Raw genomic sequence first — 21608 nt, forward strand, 5'->3', positions numbered from 1 at the left:
CTCTGATTCATACACAGCTCACTGGAGCATGGATCTTCAGGCAGAATACAATCAACAGATTAAAGTTTATCACCCAAATCACCAGACCTTGGAGGCCAGTTGCATACGCACCTGTGTCTTCCCTCCAGTGCCCTCCTGAACAAGGCTTCGAGACAAGGAGCATGAAATTGAAAACGTCTGGAAGAGTGAGCCAATGGAATTGCACAGTCCCAGGGCAATGAGCTCCTTTTCCACGTGGAAGCAAAGCACAAAAGAGATCAGTTATTTTTCAGGAAGCCAGGCATGATGGCCCGTTTAATGCACATTTTCAGCAGTACAGGCTGTCTCTTCATTCTCTTTCCAGATACAAGAATTTGTTTAGCATGAGTTCAAAACAGGAATTAATGCATAATCTAAGGTGGGAAAAAAACACTTTGAATTTTTATTGTGTTGGAGATAAATGCTGCGCTCACCACCTAGCCCCCTCTTTCCCAAACACACTCTCTACACAAATGATGTTTTTGTTTTTAAAGAAAACTGAAGCAAAAGGGACACAATATTTTTGTTGTTTAAGAGAAAGTTATTGGTGAATAGGACTACTGGCATCTTTTAAATGCCTGGGCTCTTGCTCATCAAGGAACCCATGCCAGTGTCCTCTTGGGACCAGTGAGTGAGTCCTGATCTCAGGGCAACTTCCGGTTTTCCTAGATGGATTACTGTGTCTCGTATGAATATGGAGCGTCTAGTCTCCTCTTAGAAGTACCCAGTGTGAATTTCTAAGATAAATACACACTGGGTATTCATCATAGAAATAAATAATGGCTCATGGTATTCAGATTAAATACTTCATCTGTAGCTATCTTATAAAAGGCAGCGGCAAAGAATGTATTGTGGAGTTTAAGTGATGAATCATAAACTCAAAGTTCAGTGAACAAAGAGAAGGCTTCCTGTGGAGCAAAAATGGTTCTGGAAAAACGTTAGATTCTCAGGCTGTGGGCTTTAAGAATAGGGATAGCGCCTAGAGGCGTATGGCAAACTGTAAACCTCAGAGTGGAGATCGCACCTACTGATGAAGTGAGGTAGGAGCCTGTACCTCAGTGTTCTGATGATTTAAGGCACACAAACCACGAAAAAACTGTAGTGTTGAATAAATACATGCTTCAAATACATCCATCACCAAACTAATTTTTTTTCTACCAAGATGGAGAAATCCAGTTCATCTGTCTCCTATACTACAGCGAGATGACTGTGCCACCAGGAAACATCCGCAGGAAATTAATGATTTTTACCTGATTGCCATCAACCTGGTAGCCATGCTTATTTGCCAAGGTCTTGGCCATTGAGATGGTCACTGAAAATCCAACGATGGCTATGGCAATGGCATCCACGTACACAAGGTGGAAGAGGCTGGTGTCCGGATTGGCCGGAGGTAGCAGCCTGAAAGGTGAAGCTGACTTTAACCTGGGCATTGTGACCACTGGAAAAAAACATGCAGCTAGAGGGGAGCATTGTAGGGGGGGGGCATTATCTGCAGATGAGGTGATCAACACCTGGGTACTTGTTTGGCAAAAAGCAGGGCCCTCTTTGACACACAAGTTCTTTCCAGGCCCCAACCCCAGAGTGCCGGCTTTCTACCTGAATGGGTTATCAGCAGAGATCAAATGCCGTTTTATTTAGAAAAGGAGTAACCTCATACCTCACGGCACCCCGTATGGCAGGTGTAAGTAAGACTCAGAGCAGGAAGAGGAGAGGGTCAGCAAAGTGCTCAGATGCCACAAGACATTCGAACCAAAAACTGAGGTGAGGGGGGAGCTGGACAAGGGCTATCATATCAGAGAATTACTACTGTCCAGGCAGCACGAGGTACTCACACTCTCCCTTGCTATTTGATGTAAGGACCCTGCTTCTTCCCTGGATCCCTTTAGGTGAGTGTCTAACATGGGAAATGAGCAGCAGCAGATTATACTCCTTGGGTAACATCTGGGAATCTTAGGAATCTGGAGGGGCCAAAAGTGTGGCTCCTGGAGCTCCCCAATGGGGAACCTAATTTTTGTGGTCCATTCTTATAGTCTGGAACCTTTGTCCTAAAAGAACAGAATAGGTGTTCCCCAGAATGGTATGGGGGAAGGGGCAAGAGAGGTTTTCAAAGGCACCTGCTCCAATTCAAGGCACTGGGCTAAATAATAATATCAATTAATTGATGCACAGTATTATTACTGTTACAGTCACTCATTAGGTGCCTCCTCTTGTGCCAGGTTCTGTGTTTATCTATCTCCAACAGCACTGCGAGCTAGGTACCATTATAATCCCCATTTTACAGATGAGGAAAACGAGGCATAGTGAGGTCAAGCAACTTGTCCAAGGTCAAACAGCTCATCTATTAAGTACAACAAAAACCACAAAGAACCCGTCTCTCCACACTATTTCTCATACTGTGTCATATCACAGTGACAAAGGGGCTGTCTCAGGTTCTGAGGTAAGGGAAAGGGAGGGGAGCAAAGGAAAGGAACCTAACATATGTTAAGCCTAGATTATGTGCTACATGCTTGATATATGTCATCTCATTTGTCCTCACAACAATCCTTTTAGATGGGTGTCATTATTATCCCAATTTATACGTGAAAAAATGGATGCTTGCAGATGTTAAGTAATCTGCTGAAGATGGAGCAGGGAATCAGACCCAGGGGGTCTGACTATAGAACTTACTGTCCTTTCCTTGCACTTTGCTACATAAGCACTAACCAGGAGAGAAGGCCTGGCAGCAGGTTTGGGTCTGAGGAATAAGAATACGAGAAAAGAATGTATGCTGCGATGAGTTAAGAGAAGTAAACCAAGGAACATGATATATTGCCGTGAATGGGATCTCTGACAGTCAGCTGTCACTTTCTGGACACTGTATTATATATTTATGTGTATGTGTGTGTATGTGTGTGTGTGTGTGTGTGTGTGTGTGTTTATGTGTGTAGATAAGTATGGTAGTTTGTTTCCAAATACAACCACCACCAATTTCTCCCACACTTCCGTGTGCTGCTCCCCTATCTAGATGTGGTCTGTTTCCCCTCTGGTTGAATCTGGGCTGGCCTTGTGATTTGCTTCGACCAACAGAATGTGGTGGGAGTGATGCTGTATGAGTGCTGTAAGCAGCCTGGCAGCTTCTGCTTTTCCGTCCTGTTGCCCTGAGCTGACACATAAAGAACCTGTCTGCCCTGCTGGAGACCCGTACGGAGAGACGATGCCAGCCAGCCCTCAGCTGTTCCAGCCGCCGCAGCTGAGCTGTCAGACATGTGAGCGAGGCCTTCTTGGATCCTCCAGCCCTGGTCACCCCTTCAGAGTCCGCAGCTGCCTGAGAGACCCCAAGTGAGACAACCTCTCAGCTGAGCCCCACCTACACTGGCAAACTGCGAGCAAGTAAACGGACATTGTTATAAGCCACTGTTCTTCGGCAGTGAGACTCACAGATCACTGAAGCAGTATGACTGTATACAGATAGGAAGTTAGGGAGGCATTATTGGTTGCTTGCCTGGTTTTGGGCAAAGTTCCAGAAAGACAAGGTTTCTGGGAAGCCAAGTTTCAAAAAGGTAAAATGTTCTTATTTTTTAAAAAAATGTTTAGCTCTCCTAGAGCCCACGTGCCACAACCACTGAAGCCCGTGCTCCTAGAGCCCGTGCTCCGCAATAAGAGAAGCCACTGCAACGAGTAGCCCGTGAACTGCAATGCAGAGTAGCCCCCGCTCACCGCAACTAGAGAAAAGCCCGCGCACAGCAACGAAGACCCGACGCAGCCAGAAGTAAATAAATAAAATAAATAAATTTATTTTAAAAAAAAGTTTAGCTCTCACACATAGAGGGAAAGCAACATATTTGGGTATAATGCAATAGGGAAAGGAAGGTATTAGGTAGGAATGATGGTGGCATGTGAATTTTTAAAAGGAGAAATCTAAGTGTGAGAATTCACATGTAGATTATTTGTGACTAGTTATTGGATAGGGTTACCTACTGGATCCAAAGACACATGTTTATCACATGACGAATTATGTTAGTGACCCAGGTGTGAGGTAATGGAAAGATCACACAACTGGGTATCAGAAGATTGAGTTCTGGGTCCAGGCTGGGACATACCAAACTTCACTCACGTCTCTCAAATGTCGCCTTCCTTGATACCCTACCTAAAACAGCAACCCCAGCCCCTCCTATCTCTTACGTGGCTTCCCTTGTCTTCATAGCATGTCTCACTATTGATGTATTGTCTATCTTTCCTAGTAGAATATAAGTTCCACGAGACCAAAGGCTTTTTTGCTTGCATGTTCACTTTTGTTTTTAACTGGTGTGTCCCTGGCACATATTAGGCACTCAATAAACATATGCTGAATAAATGGGAATAAATGAACTTTCTTCTCTGTTAAATGAAGATAACATATATCAACAGTGTAATTGTGAGCATCAACTGACATGGTGGGTATAAAAGTACTTAAAAAATTATAAGTGCAAATAGAAAAACAAGGGTTATCACTGTGTTATACCTTTACATTGAATCATAAGTAACACGTTTATGACAGCAATTCGCTGAAGTTGAATGCAGGCTTCCTCCTTCAACACCTGCTCCCTGGGGTGAACTTTGGCTTAAAGAGCAACTCCTGCTGCCTGTGCTTCCCTGGAGATTCTTAGATGGTTCCAGGGGCAAGGCCTGATGGAATATACCAGATCCTGTCAATGTCCAGCATCTGGGCAAATGTCTGACTCTTCTTTTGGAAAGAGAGAACAGAGTGGCAAGAAAGAGACAGTACCAGGAACAGAAAGACAGAGACACGCAGAGAGGTATAGAGATAGCCAGAGTGAGACCAGGAGAGGCTTGTAGTCACTCTCACTCCTTCAAATATAAAAATAATAGTAAAATTTTTAAAATGTAGAATTAGGTAAAAGAAAAACAGATGAAGCAAAGAAGTAATACATGATTTAAAACTAGAAACCTGGTTGAAATAATGAGCCATAGAACTTTCAATTAACATGTCTTCAACGTGTACTGTGCATGCCAAATGCTACACTGGCCGCTTTAGACACATTTTCTCCTGTAACTCTCACAACTGCTCTTGAGATAGTCATTAATTACCATGCTTACCTAGCAGGGGAGGAAACTGAGGCTTTGAGAGGATAAGTGACTTGCCCAAGGTCACAAAGCTACTAAGTGGCAGGCTAGATTTAGGTCTTTTTGCTTTTAGCTCCAAAGCTACCCAGGAAGAGATCTAAAAAACCGATAAATGCTAAATAGGAAACAGAACAAAACGAAAAACCACATGCCATTGTTGGTAGAACTGTAAAATGGTGCAACCACTTTGGAAAACATTATGGAGGTTCCTCAAAAAGTTAAAACAGACTATCATATGATCCAGCAATCCCACTTCTATGTATATATCCAAAAGAACTGAAAGCAGGGTCTTGAGGAGACACTTGCACACCCATGCTCATAGCAGGATTATTCACAATAGCTAAGCAGTGGAAGCAACCCAAATGTCCATCAACAGATGAATGCATAAACAAAATGTGGTATATACATAAGGTGGAATTTTATTCTGCTTTAAAGAAGAAGGAAATCCTGTCACATGGTACAACATGGATGAACCTTGGAATATGCTAAATGAAATAAGCCAGTCACAAAGAAGGCAAGTAGTGTATGATTCCACTTACGAGTACTAGAGTAATCGGATTCATAGAGGTAGAAAGTAGGGGCTGGAGGGAAAGGAGAATGGAGAGTTATTGTTTAATGGTATAGTTTCAGATTTGCAAGATGAAAAAGTTCTGGAGATCTGTTTCACAACAATGTGAATATACTTAACACTACTGGACTGTACACTTATGAATGGTTAAAATGGTTAAGTTTTATGTTATTTTTTTTTTAACCACAATAAGCCACCCCCCCACACACAGCCAAAAAAACCAAACTCAAAACCCCCCAAACCCTCAGCTATCTGATATGTAGGAAAAAAAAAAAAAGACTGTTCATTGCAATACTAAAGCAGGAGTTAGAAGCAATAATAGATCCCTTGATTATTCAAGTCACACTGTTACTTGAAACTATTTTCCTACCCAAGAGGAAGTGTCCCAACGACATCCACATTGTACGATTCATGCAGGTTAAACCCAGCTGAAATGCCAGTTCCCATAACCACCTGAAACAGACACAAAACCAAATGTACCTTTAGAAATGAACATTGCAACACCACAAAAATAAGCTTCAAAGAACTTGTTAGCCAAGCCAAATCTATTCTCACTTTCTTGGTTTTTTAAAAAAAGAATTATAGTTAGCTTCCAGCAATTCTAACTTCTCCTAATGACCCTTCTCCACAAAATTAAAGTGGACTCTACAGTCTCCTTGTGGCCTGGAGTTCTTTTCCCTTTACTTTGTTCTGTTCCATCCTGAGGCATTTGGCTAGTTGGCTACAAACAGAAAGAAGCCATAAAGCCTTTCAGGAGTTGACTTTGCCTTTGGGGCAGGTAAAATGAGGCTCTGGCCAAGGTGGCACAAATAAAGGACATGAAATACGTATTGTGAGGGTGGTACAGTGACAGCGTATCATTGTAACACGTAGGTTTGGATCTATTGCATAGTCTTCTTATGGACTCTTGTTTCCAGGACAGCAGCACCAAGGTGATCAGAGGCCTCCACCAGCACCCCATGGCTATCGTCTCCCATATCTGTTGCCGAGTCAGGGTCAGGGTGAAACCGCCCATCACAGAGTGTCCTTGTACATAAGGTTGCCTGGATTGTCGGGGCACAGATTCAGTCTGTGTGTAAAGTACAAGCCTTAGTGAGCTACAAGAAGAGAAAAATAACAGAAGGAGAGACAGCAACTTTCTTCACCCCAAAGAACCACTGCTTGTAGAACTTTCTGAGTGGGTTATCCAGGAGTGAAGGCATAGGGCTGGCCAGGGAAGGGAGCCAGACCCCCACCAAAGCGGGCTGCTGCAGGGAACCAAGAAGAAGGTAAGCTCATTATCAGACACAGCAGCCTGAGAGACCAAGGGCGTGGCTGCTTCTGGCTGCTATGATGAAGTGCCCCTTCTTTGTTGGTTGCAATGTCTGTCACCCTTAATTGCATCTGTTGATCATCTCAAACTGGGGGAATGCCCAGAAAATTCAAATCCACAGGATACACAGGGCTCAAGTTCCTGGAGCATCAACTTTATGCAGCGATAAATAAATTCAAACCAAAGTTTTCCTACCAACACTAACAGATGCATTTTGAAATAGAATGCAGAACCCCAAACAATTTTATGATAACAAAGGAACTGTATGTTTAAAGAGAGTCATGAAGATTCTGTCCCAAATTTTCCAGTATGGCTTCCCTCTCCCTTGCTCTGAGGAGCATACAGATAAGAAGTTAAAAAAAAACAAAAAAACAAAAAACAGGTTCAACCATAATTATAATGATAGAATTCTGGAGAACCATTGCCCTGGAAAACATGAAGGAAACTTCAAAGGGAATCTGGAAAGTGGACAAAACTAGGAACTCAAGCCAGGAAAGTCAGTCTTCATCATTTACTTCATGATTAGGGCTTGCCTTTCTCCACTGCCATGTGAAGGAGCTGAGAACCTCTTGCTGTTCTCCAAGAGGAAACAGGAACTCTGTGCCCAACCCCAATGAGAGAACAGGTCTTAAAACAGTGAGAGACAGTCCTATTCGGGTATAGAAAAGACAAAAGCAAGGAAAAGGGTCAAAGGGACTGGCTTCTTTGTGAGCTATACGAGCCAGTGGTTTTCGTGGCTGGAACTTTTTGCTAGATTTGGATCAGACACCTATACTTTTTATTTCTTCTCCTTGTGGCTCCCAAAATACACCAAAGTGCTCCAGGGTCCCAAGGAGAACTCACCAGGACACTGTGGGACATGACTTTCAAGGAAAACAGTGACACCTGTCAGACACCATGCAAACTTCTAGTTTGAGGTAGTTCACAGTTTCGGTATTAGTTCCTACTACATTCCTTTCAGTCACACCACATGTTTGCAAAGCTGGGCATTCAGTGGTCACTGTGATAAAAAAGCAGGTACCATGCAAAAATCAAAGTGAACAAGAAATGATGGTAGTGGTGTCCATCTGATTCCCAGGTTTGAGGGATTGTGAAGTGCCCACCAGCCGCCATACACATTCATTAATAAATTACTGTGGTGATTTAAGAATGTCATAAAATATATTTTATTTCAATTTATGTGCATTATTTTTACAAACAGTTCTTAAGTTGTTAGACATAAATACATATGAAGTTGTTTGGACCTTACCACTTAGTAAATGGAACTACTAGTTAGGTATTTCTTTTGGCCTAGGAGTGCCAGGAACCAAGAAAGTTTGGGAACCTTTGTCATTTGCTCTTTTCAGAATGGAAACAGCTTAATTTTTTAAGGTTATTAAAGTTTACATGTTCATTATAAAACAATTAGACAATAAAAACTTTGAAAAAGAAAAATCTCCATAATTTCACTCAAAGATAATTTACATTCATATTTTTATGGACTTAGCTATATTTTAAAAATCATCCATGACTCTGCTTTAATGCTTTTCTTTTTTTTGTCAGTGTATTTGTAAAAGTTCCCCTTGACAAATTCCAACCTTCTCTTGGCAGAAGTGAGAGAAAAGAGGTCGAATTTCCTCCTCCCGGGTCCACTTCTAAACCCCTCACAGAAACAGGTAGGTGTATGCTGCTGGAAGTTGACTTACCGCAAAGAACTCTAAAGGGATGGGTGCTGGCAATTTCTCTTTAAATCTCTCATTAAACTCCTTGCCACCCAGCAGCAAACCAAAGACCATCAGCCCAACGCCTAGGGAACACACGTTGAGGTTTTTAACATTCTGCAACACAGCAACTGTACTCTGTAACACAGTGAACACTGGATGTTACATCAAGCAAGAGCCCCTGAATAGACAGAGACAGTCTAGTGCTCTAATTCACACCAGCCATCCCATTAGTGGACATTTCTAGCTAAAGGTTCTCAGGCTGAAGTCTCTCTCTTTGCAGCTTTCACCAATTAGGAGCCATTTTTACCCAGTCATACAGCTTGGTAGTTGTAATCCTTACCTGACAATCTCATACTACAGTGTTCTTTGCTATGCTAACATCTCAATGTAGAATTGTAAAATTCAGAAAAGTAACCCTGAAGCTGAGTCCTGAGCATAAGGAAAGGATTAGGGGTACTATCAGCAAAAAAAAAATCCAAAGGTAAATACATACAAAAGCTTTTAGGAGCTGAAAGAGGGAGAAATCACTGTTAGCAGATGAAAGACGAATCAGGTGAACTTTGAAGGAAAGAGAGTGGCTGAAGCTTGGAAAGAAGCCCAGGAAAGGTAGAGAAGAAAGCCGCTTAATTTCCTCCTAAGGCTGCAGTCTCGGCACCCCAAATGCAGTCAGTACTTATCTGGACCCTGGGAAAGTAGGTTACCACCGAGTCCAGGCTACACACCTTTCCTATCAATGCCTAGAGCATTCTCTAGTATGCTTGTCTGTTCTATTTCCTTTGTGACAAGGCATTTTGAGAAATCTCAGAGTAAGAAGCATGTTACCAGCTATTATGGGAAACGAAGAATTTAGTTATTTAGGGAATGCTCCCACAGTTGGACTCCATTCTAATCAATGAAGGACTCAATTTAACTGTCACTTCCTCAAAGCGACTTTCCTAGACCCCTAATCTAAAGGTCTCCCTATTCAACTTTCAGAGCAGCCTGATTTTTTCTTCATAGCACTTAAGACAATTTGTACTTAATTACACATTTATGTGATTAGCAGTTTACTATTTGTCTTCCCACTGGACTGTAAACTCACTGCTCTGCCTAACACAGTGCCTGACACATCAACACCTACAAAGGCTACAGATCTCTCATTCCAAGGATAGCTTTAGCAGCATCTCAGAAGTTCTGGTATGTAGTACTTACACTATCATTTGGTTTTAATTATTTCATAACTTCCTCTTTATCCATGGGTTATTTAAAAATATGTTTTTGGTTTCCAAATGTATGGGGGTTTTAAAGCTATATTTAGTTACTGATTGCTAATTTACTGCACCATGTGAAACAACATTGAATTTTTGGAATTTGTGATCAGTTTTACATGACCACTCTCAACGTGATCAGTTATTACCATGTTACCTACGTGCTTGCAAATAATTTATATTTTCTGAGTTGGGTGGAAGGATCTGTGTATATTTTATTAGATTAAACTGGTTAATTGTGATAGTTAAATCCTTTACAGACTTATTTTTTTGCCTGCTTGAGTAAGCAGGTTTTGAGGAAGATCTATTATCCCATAATGCCTTTAAATTATTTGTTAGTTCCCAAAGATAATCTAATTTGGTCTTAAGAAAAAGCTGTTTCTTTAGCTAACTAGAGTCAAGGTGAAATAACCAAATAAATACCTAACCAGGGACTTCCCTGGAGGCGCAGTGGTTAAGACTCCGCGCTCCCAATGCAGGGGGCCCGGGTTGGATCCCTGGTCAAGGAACTAGATCCTGCATGCCGCAACTAAGACCCAGCACAGCCAAATAAATAAATATTAAAAAAAGACCTAACCAAAAAATTCCTTGTGAGGTAGATAGTACCATATATTAAAGAAATGAGACTTTAAGGTTTAATTTTCCTTGTAGTGCTCTTCTCAGAAAAGCCTTAGAATAACTAAATCTTCTCCATTTTATTGAAATTCTTGGAAATAAGAAAAGTGAGCCTTGAAGGTAAAAGAGATACAGAAGAGAAGGGGGAAAAATAAAGAAGGGAAAACAAGTACCAGTAAGTCGGGAAGTTGCTTACTTACATACACCACTGAAAAGATCCCACTGTACCGCTTTGTTTTAACTCCAAACAGGTATTTTAACATGGAGGTGAAGACATGCACAGCTGCCGCAGTGGTAAACCCACGGACCAGGGGCTCCGTGAGATATATGGCCACAAATCCAAACCTACAGACACCTAGGCAAAACTATTTTTTTTTTTTTAATGACAAAGAAACAAATAAATCACATGATAGGTCAGGAAGTTAAAACCAACAGAAAACATTAAAAAGTTCTTTCTGGACCATTTTCTAACACTACAAACTTGCACCTGCAGCAAGTAAGTAGCTAATAAATCAATCACTGGTTATGCAGAAAACAAATGGAAGGTCTGGAAGGGCCTGGAGCCCCACGGAGCAATGGGCACCCCCGTACTCTCCCTGTCCCTCAGAAGTGGGGGTAGGCTTAGTCATGTCACTTCCGGTTCCTTCCAGGCAGATAAGAAATGCCCTCTTCCCATTACTAACCCATCCCGCTTCAAGCTAGTCTTGCTTTTGGAATCTCTAAAGTACCCAACTGAAGCTAGCTAGCTCCTATTCAGTATCAATTTAAGTAAGGCATGCAGTGGGACTGGCGTTCCTCAGCTATGAACACTGAGCTCTGGAGTTTTGCTGGCTGACCCTCTCCACCATGTAGACCAGCCAAGTGTGCTCAACAGATATTTATTAAATGAGCAAATGAGAGCCCATTTCCACATCTGTGAACCTTACCTGAATGATTCCTGAAAGTAAGGTCACAGACATGGCGACTTTCACTCTCAAAGCATCTCTTGCCTCCGTACCGTTGGTTGCATTTACTCCTCCTGGAATGACCATATCATCTGGTACTAATCGAACAGCCACGCCACCTATCATCAGGCTAATAACTGCAAACGGACCTGAAATAAGGGAGCATTAATCAGGGAAATTACGTTCAGTGTGTCTGATATGGTTGTTTCCAGTACCCCAGGAGACACAGGTAAGGTCAATAAATCTTTGAAATAACACTGCACTGTGACAAAATCTTCCATCCCACACACTCTTCTAGAACCCCGACATTTCCCCATGAAGAGGTGGTCTAATTCCTGTCTCCTTGAATCTGGGTGGACTTGTGACATGCTAGTAATCAAAAGAATGCAGCAGACGTGATACTGCGTGACTGCTGAGGCCAGGTAACAAAAGGTGATGCGGCTTCCACCTGAGAGCTGTACTGCTCACTTGTGCTGCAGCCCTACATGCGAGAAAGCCCCAGTTAGGACCACGTGGAGAGAGGGTGAGGGCGGGAGGTAAGAAGAGAGGGAAGGGGAGTCCAGCCTTCCTGTAGCTGCTCTGGCTCTAGCTCCCACCTGACTCTTAACTGCTTGAGAGACGCTGAGCCTAAACTGCCCAGATGAGCCCTTCCCCAGTCCTGACCCACAGGAACTGTGAGAGATAATCAAATGGTGGTTGTTTTTAGCTGCTAAACTTGGGGGGGTATGTGTTACCCAGCAACGGACAGCTGATACCTTGTGTGTGTTGGTTGGTGGCAGCCTCAGGCAGCATTAACACTATTATGAAATCCATATAAATCTGATCCTAAATACACTAAAGAGAAACCAAGTACAGTTCAGTGCCTAAAATAAGATGAAAATGCATTATATGCATAGTAATTAGGAACTTGCAGTATCACTAATAAAATAGAGGAAAAAAACAGATGCAGGCAAATTGTATTATGAACTCAAGCACTTATTTCACAGATTTCAACAATTGCTCTTTTTACACAAGAAAATTGTCTTTTTCTATTATGCCCAGATTATAAGAAAGCTGTTAGTTCTAGAAATCTTGAGGGGGAGTGTATTCTTTAAAAGCACCTATTGGGTATACAGTAACAAAAGTTGTTACTAAGCAGATGTCCTAATAACAAACATGCTGTCTCTTTGGCACACTGCAAAGCTTGGAAATCCAAAAGGAAAGGTACTAAAATATCAACTATAAGGTTTACCTATGGATATGTGTCTGGAGGTTCCAAAAAAACAATACATGATAACGGGGTAAAATGAAGAGTACAGGCCAAACACCGGAGGCACAGCTGCCAACATTGCAAAGGCTAAACCTGTAGGATTAAAAACCAAACAGAAATGGGGAGCTCATTAGAAAACAGAGGGCTATGTGTGTTTTTCTCTTGGTTCTTTATATATGATGAACAAGTGAAAATCATGTTAATTTAAGCAGATGTGTTTTAACATGCCCACCCTTCCATCCCACTCTTACATGGAATCCTATATTTGTGTTCAGAGAGTCCAGGCTGAGACAGTTTTCCTTGTCATCTCCTCTTTGCCAGGGGTGGATTCTTTTCTGCTTTATTCTTTCCCAAATTACATAACGGCAGAAAGGCTTACTTGACTGGTGCAGTTGTAATCTGGTGTTGATGCCCAAATGCCAGCTGTTTCTCCGATGGGGTGTTTTCAGGGTTCTCTGGAGACCCGTTTTCAACGAGGAGCTCCCACTGTACTATTCCCTGGCCGATGTAATGCCCCCTCCCCCTGACCTAGGCCCCTTACAGGTTCCAGTTCTTACGCCTCCTCCAGGTTCTTTCTGCTGGCAGCTGCTCATCCTGTAGGCAGACTTCTTGGGCAGGTACCTTTCAAATGAGCCAAGCCTGATTACCTCCCAGGGCGCCCAGTTATCTGATGCTTTACCCCAGGAAACTGTGCAAGTGCAGGCCACGCCCACAGGAGGGGTCCTCTTCATTCTGCTGTCATAGGCAGTTCACACTCCTTCACCTGTAGATTTATTTTTCTTGCAAGAATTAGGCAACAGTGCCCACAAACTCCAGGGGACACACGTCCAGTGTTCCGAGTGATTCTCTTGCAGTCCTTCCTTAACTTTAGGTGGAGGGGAAATGCATAGGGCTTTTTGCACCTTTCTCTCGAAAATTCTCATTCCAAATCTAATATCAGTCGTCTTGTCCCCTCACATCCTGTTGGAGTGACGCACTAAGGAGAGAGCATGTGTGTCATTCACTCATCGTTTTGCATGGATGGCCTGGAATCCCTCTTTAGAGCGTGTAAGCAATAAACACCCTTCGTTCTCAGCTTTGGGGCCTCAGCCAAGTATCTGGAATAACTAGGAAGTTCATGTAATGCATTGTCATGTTGCGGATAAGAACATTTTAGCAAAAGAAGAGTTGGGAAAGCATCCTTACTTCATATGTAATAATATGGTAACTTTAATGTTGCATTAAAAAAATTTATTTCTAGCAAAGAAACGCATGTCCATAGTATAAAAAGCCAAGCAGTACTAGGGAGGCTCGGAGGAAAAGCCAGCACTCTTCTGCCTTACTCTAGGTTCCACTCTCCAGAAGCACTCAGTTCTAACTCTTTCAGCTGTTTTTCTACCATTTATCTCCGTTTTTCTAAATCAGCAGTTCCTACATGAGAGGATTCTGCCCACCCCCAGGGGACATTTGGCAATGTCTGGAGACGTGTTTTATTACCAAGCCTGGGAGTGGGGCTGCTGCTGCATCCCGTGGGTAGAAGCCAGGGATGCTGCTACCCACCCTGCAATGCACAGGATGGCCCCCACCACCAATGTACGTGGTACGGGCTGAGAAACCCGTTCTACATAACATGTTCACATTGTTCTTGGTTTATCGTTGTAGATATAAACTGTTGACATTCTATAATGCCTATTTTTGCAGATTCCCCTAGGTTATGATTTCATGGTTATGTGACTTTTTTTTCCTTTCTAGAAAGTTTTGGGATCTTCTATTTATTTCTGGTATTCTGATATTTTACAGTGGTGTGTCTTGTCTTACGTTAATTTTTCATTAATTCTGATGGGTACCTGATGGTTGCTCTCAGTCTGAAAACTCATGTATTTCAATTCTGAGAATACTCTTTGTCACTATAGCTCTTTTCTCTGGGGACAGCTGGCTGACTGCCTTGTGCTGTAAGTTCTTGCAGGCTCTCTGGAGCTGAACAGGGCAAGGAAGAGCCTTTGCGAGCCCACAGTTCAATGGGTAGATGTTTACATAATGTCTACAGGTCCGAAAACGTTTGTGGAATGGCATTTCAGTGAACACCCAACTAGGCAGAATTCTGAGGACTTCTTTGACGTATTCATGTACGTGCGTTCACCGCAACCACTTCCTGTGGCTCTGTCAGTCCAACTTGACTGAATGTCAGTCTAGCTCCTATTTCCCACTCCAGGTGCCAAGCCTCTGTCTGCTCCTCCCCCGCCCTCACCTCTGTCTTTAAATACATCCCTTTCTCTATCCTTGGGGTGTTGGTGCCAAAATTGTTGTGGAGGATGGTCCTAAACGTGATTTAAGGCTTTTGTTTAACAGATTTAATAGATTCGATAACTCAGTCACTTGGAAAATTAAAAACTCAGCTAATTGATCACTGGGGAAAATAATTTTTTTTTTTTTTTTTTTTTTACAAATTGATTGTTCAATAATTAGTTTTTGGGAAACTGGAGAAGGGAATAGATTTTCAGCCAGCTTACCTAGAGGCTGTTCAAGCCGTTATCACCTTTTGACCACACTGAGTCACCGTCACCTCTAACTGGTCTCCCTACATTCATCCTGGTGACCGTCTCGCCAGCCAAGTCCATTCCCCACACGACAGTCTCAGTGATCTCTTACCAGAAATAGCCAAGTGAAAAAAGCTCGCTGACAGCTTTCGTCGCGCTCAGAATGAAATCCAAAGGGGCCTGTCAAGGCTGTGCAGACCTGCCACTGCTCGCCTTGCCAGCCACCGGCCCCTCACTCCCCACACTCCTAGCACCCTGCCTCTCTCATAATTCTTCAGACACCCAATTCTCTTCTTGCTAAATGCCTTCACACATGCTATCACTTCTTCCTGAAGTGCACTTCTTCTCATTCTTTACCTCCCTCCTACTCGTCCTTCAGGTCTCACTTCAATCTCACCTTCTTAAAGGGGTTTTTGTGACTTACCTACTTAAATTAGGTCCCCTTAGTATCATCATGTCAGAGTGCCCTGTATCTTCCTTCACAGTGTTTACCATCATTTGCAATTAAAAACTGATGCGTGCTGTTATGTGCTTCATGTTTCTTTCCCTGATTGGACAGTTAGTTCCAGGAAGATGGGGACGGCCAGGCAGATACTTGATAAATGCGTGTGAATAGATGAATAATCAATGAGTGTTTTCTTAAATTCTTATATCACATATAAAATCACGCAAAGGCACAAGAATTCAGTATATCATGGTCCCTTGTAATAAGAATATGGACTTAAAAGTCAAGAACCTGAACAAGGACAACCCCTGAATGAAACACAACATTGTAAATCAACTGTACTTCAATAAAATTTAAAAAACAACAAAAAAACAACAAAAAAAAGGACAACCTCAACAACATGCTCATGGAATGACGGATTAACTTAGCGAGAGAAAGGTAATGCCCAGCCAGCTCCTAAATGTACTGGTCTGTAAAACAGTATTACCACATTCTACAACTAATATCTCCGGGGCTTTTAAAAGGTTATTTAAAAGGGTTATTTCTGGAGAATTCCTTTAAACAGGTGAAGGTTACTAGAACGGTAATGATAAAAACTATGAATTTCCAATCACAATGAAATTAAACAGAAAAATGGTCAAGCAACTGTTTGAGGAGATGGTAGCAAAGGAAAGAAAGAAAGAAATATATTCTACTGACCTTGAGGAAGCTGCAGCACACCTGTGCTTATGCCTGAGACTAAGTCACCCAACACATACTCCTTGAATCTGTATGCAGGCAACCACTTGGTTATGGGGAGGAACATGTAAATGATATTTCGTATTTTCTTAGGAGTACATCTGGAGGACAAAGAAACAGATAAAATGAGGACCATTTCTGTAGAATTCACACCAAGGCACTTTCCCTTCCTCATATCCTGGAGCAGTAAGGAAGAATTCACAACTGGTGCCGAGGATGACTCTTTTACTCTGCAGAGGTCAGAGACAAGAAGACCTGCTTATTATTGTTATTATTTTTTAAAAATAGGAACATCTGAATTGGTTCCATTCTAATGCTCTACAACTGACCATGAAAAAAAAAATTAGCTTCAAAATAGTTGAGATATCCCAGAAGCTATTATTTTAACAGGTGAAATCATTAATGTGCTTTCTGTGTTGGTGTAAAGTGAAGTAGGGGAATTATTTACTGATTGAGTTAACTTTTGAATGTGGAACCAATGACCAGGATCTACCCACTTAGTTTTCCCTTTCCTTATAAAATGAAGGAAATTTACACAGGTATTATGAGCTTTATGAACATGTGTTCAGTGCTTTAGGGTCTTTGATTAGGCAAACTCAAAACACCATTTGTCACGGGAGCACTGTAGCTAAGCCTATGTCTGGTTGTCTTGGTTAGGTGAACACCATGCTGAAAAAACCAAGGCTTTGCATTTAACCCCTGCATGGTTTAATTAACTTTGATACACAGACTATATTCTGGACCTCAGCCAGTCCTTTTGCCAGTCTATGCCTATAATCAAAGACATCAGCGAGTAAGAGTATGGACAGATGAGTTCCATCACCACTATGACAGCCTCAAGTCCTCCTGGTGATGAGGAAGCAACTTATTCCATTTAAAAGGATAATGCATTACTGCAGCATGCATGGTATTTTATACAGTGCCTTTAGTGGTTAGGAGTATCTGGTAATTAGATGTAGGAAGATGCAGGAAGCAAAATGTGAGGCAACTATGGCAAGAACAATGAATTTGAGTGAAACAAACCAGATTTCACAGCAGTCTCCCGGTTTAGAAAATTGAGATATTAATAACAGCTGCATTTATATAGTGCTTGCCATGTGCCTTTCACTTTGCATATATTAATAGGTTTTAACCCCAGTAACTCGATGATGTAAGCACTAATTACTATTCCCATTTTACAAAGCAGGAAACTCAAGTGCACAGCTGGTGCGCAGTGCATATACTTTTAACCTCTCGTGATGTCACACCTAGGGCACAGGGTCACTGTGAAGCTTAACTGGACCAGCACAGAAGCTGTGGTCTCAAGGGTTCAGGAGGCAGCAATCAGATGGTCTGTAAAATCAGGTGTGCAATCAGGTACACATGTCAGGCACACGTGTATTACACAGCCATGTTGCTGGCCTGGGAATGTTAAGTGTCCTAAGACACTGAGTGTCCTTGATAGCTTAGGTTGGGGACTTAAATTCATAGATTCAGGGTGTTGCTACATGGAGTAGAAGTCAAGTGGGAAAAAGAGGGGTTGGAACATTCCTGAGAGACAAATGGAAGAGGTGGATATTATGTAGGCGGGTGGAGAATTGAAAAGTGGGTTGTTTATATAAACCTTTATATAGACATAAAGCATAGAAGGAATTTAATAAGTATGGTGAAATATGTAATGAAGCTTGTGTTCCATCAAATATCTACCAGTGAAGGAACTGCGTGGACAGCTCTGCAGATCACGAGTGCTCACCGTTTGTTTTTCCCTCCACATCGCCAGGTTCTCTTTATACATTTGACCTTGCTTCTCTCATAACTGAATGACAGATTAAAGGAAATAGGCTGAAACAACATACGTGAATGCCTGTTTCAGCTTATCGCCGATGGAATCCGAAATCTTGTCCTTCTTGTGCAGTCTTTCCTGGAGGACCGGATGACTAAAGATAGGTCTTTCCACATAGTACCGCTGGGCTGCTGCAAGGATTTCATTTTCTTCAGCATGATCCATAGTACTCTGAAATTATTCATCAATAGCAGGAGACGAGCATTTCCTGAGTTTTACTAAGGGAGAAAATAAAAACTCTATGTCAGATGCCAAAATCCTACTGATCCTATGCACCTCTTCCTGGCGGTATTATTGCAAGTTCTTCTGAGGACCTCTTCATCTTTGGACACCCGGAGCACCTAACCTAGTGATCTGGACAGAGTAGGCACTAATAAATGAAAGGAAAGCAAAATCAGTAAAAAACATGTTGTCTCTCCCAGGGCAACGAGGGGGTAGTGTGCATACTTTAAACAGAGGATCGTATTAACTTCAGTGGCTAAATACTGCAGCAAGTTGACTCCAAGTCAATATTAAGGGAACAGGGAATCAGGCTGACTCTAACCATTTACACATCAAAGAAAAAGAAAAAGGAGCAAGGTCAGTGCTTAAATTGACCCTCAGTTTCTTGAAGGTACATTAGCCTCCTTTCCAATTCTGTATTCACATTTGGTTACTCCTTAAATTATTCTATGGTTCAGAGCTGAGGCTTATGTCTCCACAAGGGAAGTTCCTGATGACTTTTGTGAAAAGCTACAAGTTGAAAACATCAGTGCAATGTTATCATCATTTTAAAGTTTATTGTGTTGTCATGTGTAAGACTATTAGGATGACTGATATATCTATATTTATATCTATCTACCTACCTACCTATCTACATAATGAATAGTACTCATATGAGTAAAAGAAATGATTAAGGAATAAAAACCCAGTATGTTTCTGCACATGGGAATGTGTACAAAGATGTTAACTGCAGCTTTATGACAGTGAAAAGTTGGAAAAAACCCAAATGTCTACCTATATGCAATAAAACATAAATTTTTGTATAGTCATAAATTGAACGCTATGCAGTAATTTAAAAAAATGAACTAAATATGTATGTCATCATCAATAAATCTCAAAAACTTCATTTTCAATAAAAATGCAAGGCACAGATGGGTGCTTCAGGGACGCAATTATTTAAACAAAGTTTAAAAACCTTACCAAGCAATGATGTATGTTGTTTGTGGTCACACATATATGCAGTAAATGTATAAAAGCATGCATGGCAATGATAAACACTAAGATCAGGATGGTGTTACCTCTGGAGAGAAGGGGAATGAGACTCGGAAGAGATAGGGAGCTTCAACTAACCGAATCTGCAATGTTCAGTTTGTAAAAAAGAACTGGCACAAAAAGAGCAAAGTGTTAAGATTTGACCAAGTCATGTGGTAAGTAAACTGGTGTTTAGTACACAACTCTGTCTGTAAATCTGAATGATATATTTTATAATAAAAATTAAGTGCACAACAACAGCTAAAGCCATCGGTCCAAAATGAAGGAAGTTAAGGGCAGAGGATTTGGGGGTTAGCGTGGGTTAATGGTTAGGGGCCTGTGTGGTGACTGAGTGAAGGTGGGGGATTACTGATGCTGGTCAATCCAATTCCCTTATGGTGAAATCTTAACATTCAAATTGAAATCACGTTCGTGTGATCAACCAGGAAACATCACGCAAAATAAATGCCTAAGTCCAAGGAGGCTGAAATTTTAAAAGTCTAGAATAAAAGGGAATTCTAGCAGCAAATGCAACTAAGTATCAGGACGGATGATATGAAAAGATAAGCCTGGAGAAAGAGGATTCTGCAGCAGAATCTGACAAAGAAAGATTGTACATCTTTTTTTTAGAGTTAGCAAGGCTGGTTGGCTTCTCATCTAACTTTTTATTTATTGTTCCAGGAACTCATCATAATATCCAAGAATGACTGGGCTGAGGTATGCGGGTGGGTCTGAAACACAGCAACACTACCACTCTGCCTTCCCCCTGCCCCCAACTCCTCCAGAACATCACGCAACAGCGTCACAGAACCATATGCAATTCAGGCAACCTCCCGTGCTGCTTTAAGCCTCTGTGCCCACGCCCAGAGTTCCATTCGCTCTGGCAAGAAACTGTTTCTTTCCCCTCACTCTCCTTCCATTTTCTCCACACCCTAATCATTGTATCTTTCAAAAGCCAGGTTTTGTCCTTTGCTTTCCTGAGTCCCCTCTCACCTGTAATCCCCCATGATGTCGGTCTATACTCGCTGCTTCGTGTAATTTTCTATTTCTTCCCACTATATAATTATTGGTCTCCTCTTCTAGACTGCAAATTCCTTGAGGCAATACCATACCCTGAATTCCCAGGACCCAGTTCAGTCCTTGTCTCACTGATGAACGTATTCAGTCTTCGGACTGGTGCATGTTGTTGATAGTGTATGCCACGCCTCCTCTCTGTTACTTCCTATTACAGAAGATTAAGTCTGCTCTGACATTTTAAGTTAATTATTTATGTTTCTGGACACCTCCTCCTTGGTTGTCTTCTGTCCTACTTTAGAAAGATAACTTCTTTCTTGATATAGCCACTCAAAGAGAAAAAGACCAGGTAGATCTGAGGGAGGTTTAATAAGAATCCCTGTTGCAAAAACCTACTTTTACCACTGATTTTACTGTTACTCCACATGAATTTGCCCAGTTGTCAATGGGATGAATTGTGATGACCACGTCTAGGGATGTGTTATCGTAGAAGGCGGTAATGACCAAAACTGCCCTCTCACCACCTGGGGAAGGTTTTAAAGGACTGGTGTCTGGCCTCACTCTGAACCTCCTGAATTAGGGTCCCATAGGTGGGGCCTGGACAGTGGGCATTTACTCTGAGTAGGTGTGGGCACGCATCCCTGTACCTGAGTGGCAACCTTCTTTGAAGTTTTCAGAGTAACATAATAGGTTAGGCTGAAGTGTAGCAGAAGAAATAAAATATTTCTAAAATATTAGAGATCCTCCTCTTTATTCTCAAAAGTCCTCTGGCCACCCCCAACAGGAATTCCTCATTTACACCTATTACTCGGAAGGCCATTTATCGTCCCCTCATTTCTCCTCCTCACAGAACCTGGAAATAATTTCTACCTCATTAAGCAGGGCAATTATATGTAAGTTTTAAATTTCTCCAGCAAGAGTCAGATGATCAGCTAGGTAGGAATTTAACATATTTAAAAATACTGGCTTTCAACTCTGCCTGAACACGGAATGTCCTCAGGTGCTTTTGAAAAACAGCAATGCCTGGGCTCTACACCAGACCAGTTAGCACAGAGCCTCCGAGCAGGGCCTCTGGGAGGTG

General features: G+C 41.9%; 1 protein-coding gene across 3 annotated transcripts in view; it reads right to left on the bottom strand.

The window, feature by feature from the left end:
- SLC26A5 (solute carrier family 26 member 5) overlaps positions 1-21608 on the bottom strand; it is a 54473-nt gene that overhangs the window by 14477 nt on the left and 18388 nt on the right. For 2 of the 3 annotated variants that reach the window (XM_059932873.1, XM_059932876.1), the window contains exons 3-11: positions 18294-18498; positions 16420-16559; positions 12742-12852; positions 11493-11659; positions 10767-10931; positions 8687-8839; positions 6060-6142; positions 1269-1416; positions 112-225 (exon numbers count right to left, since the gene is read on the bottom strand). In XM_059932873.1, the coding sequence (XP_059788856.1) occupies positions 112-225; positions 1269-1416; positions 6060-6142; positions 8687-8839; positions 10767-10931; positions 11493-11659; positions 12742-12852; positions 16420-16559; positions 18294-18445 (1233 nt within the window). In that variant the 5' untranslated portion in view covers positions 18446-18498. The remainder of the gene's footprint in view (positions 1-111; positions 226-1268; positions 1417-6059; positions 6143-8686; positions 8840-10766; positions 10932-11492; positions 11660-12741; positions 12853-16419; positions 16560-18293; positions 18499-21608) is intronic. The other variant, XM_059932874.1, reaches the window with a different exon arrangement.

This window comes from Balaenoptera ricei, chromosome 9, assembly GCF_028023285.1.
Source record: "Balaenoptera ricei isolate mBalRic1 chromosome 9, mBalRic1.hap2, whole genome shotgun sequence".
In the NCBI taxonomy this organism is placed as follows: domain Eukaryota; kingdom Metazoa; phylum Chordata; class Mammalia; order Artiodactyla; family Balaenopteridae; genus Balaenoptera; species Balaenoptera ricei.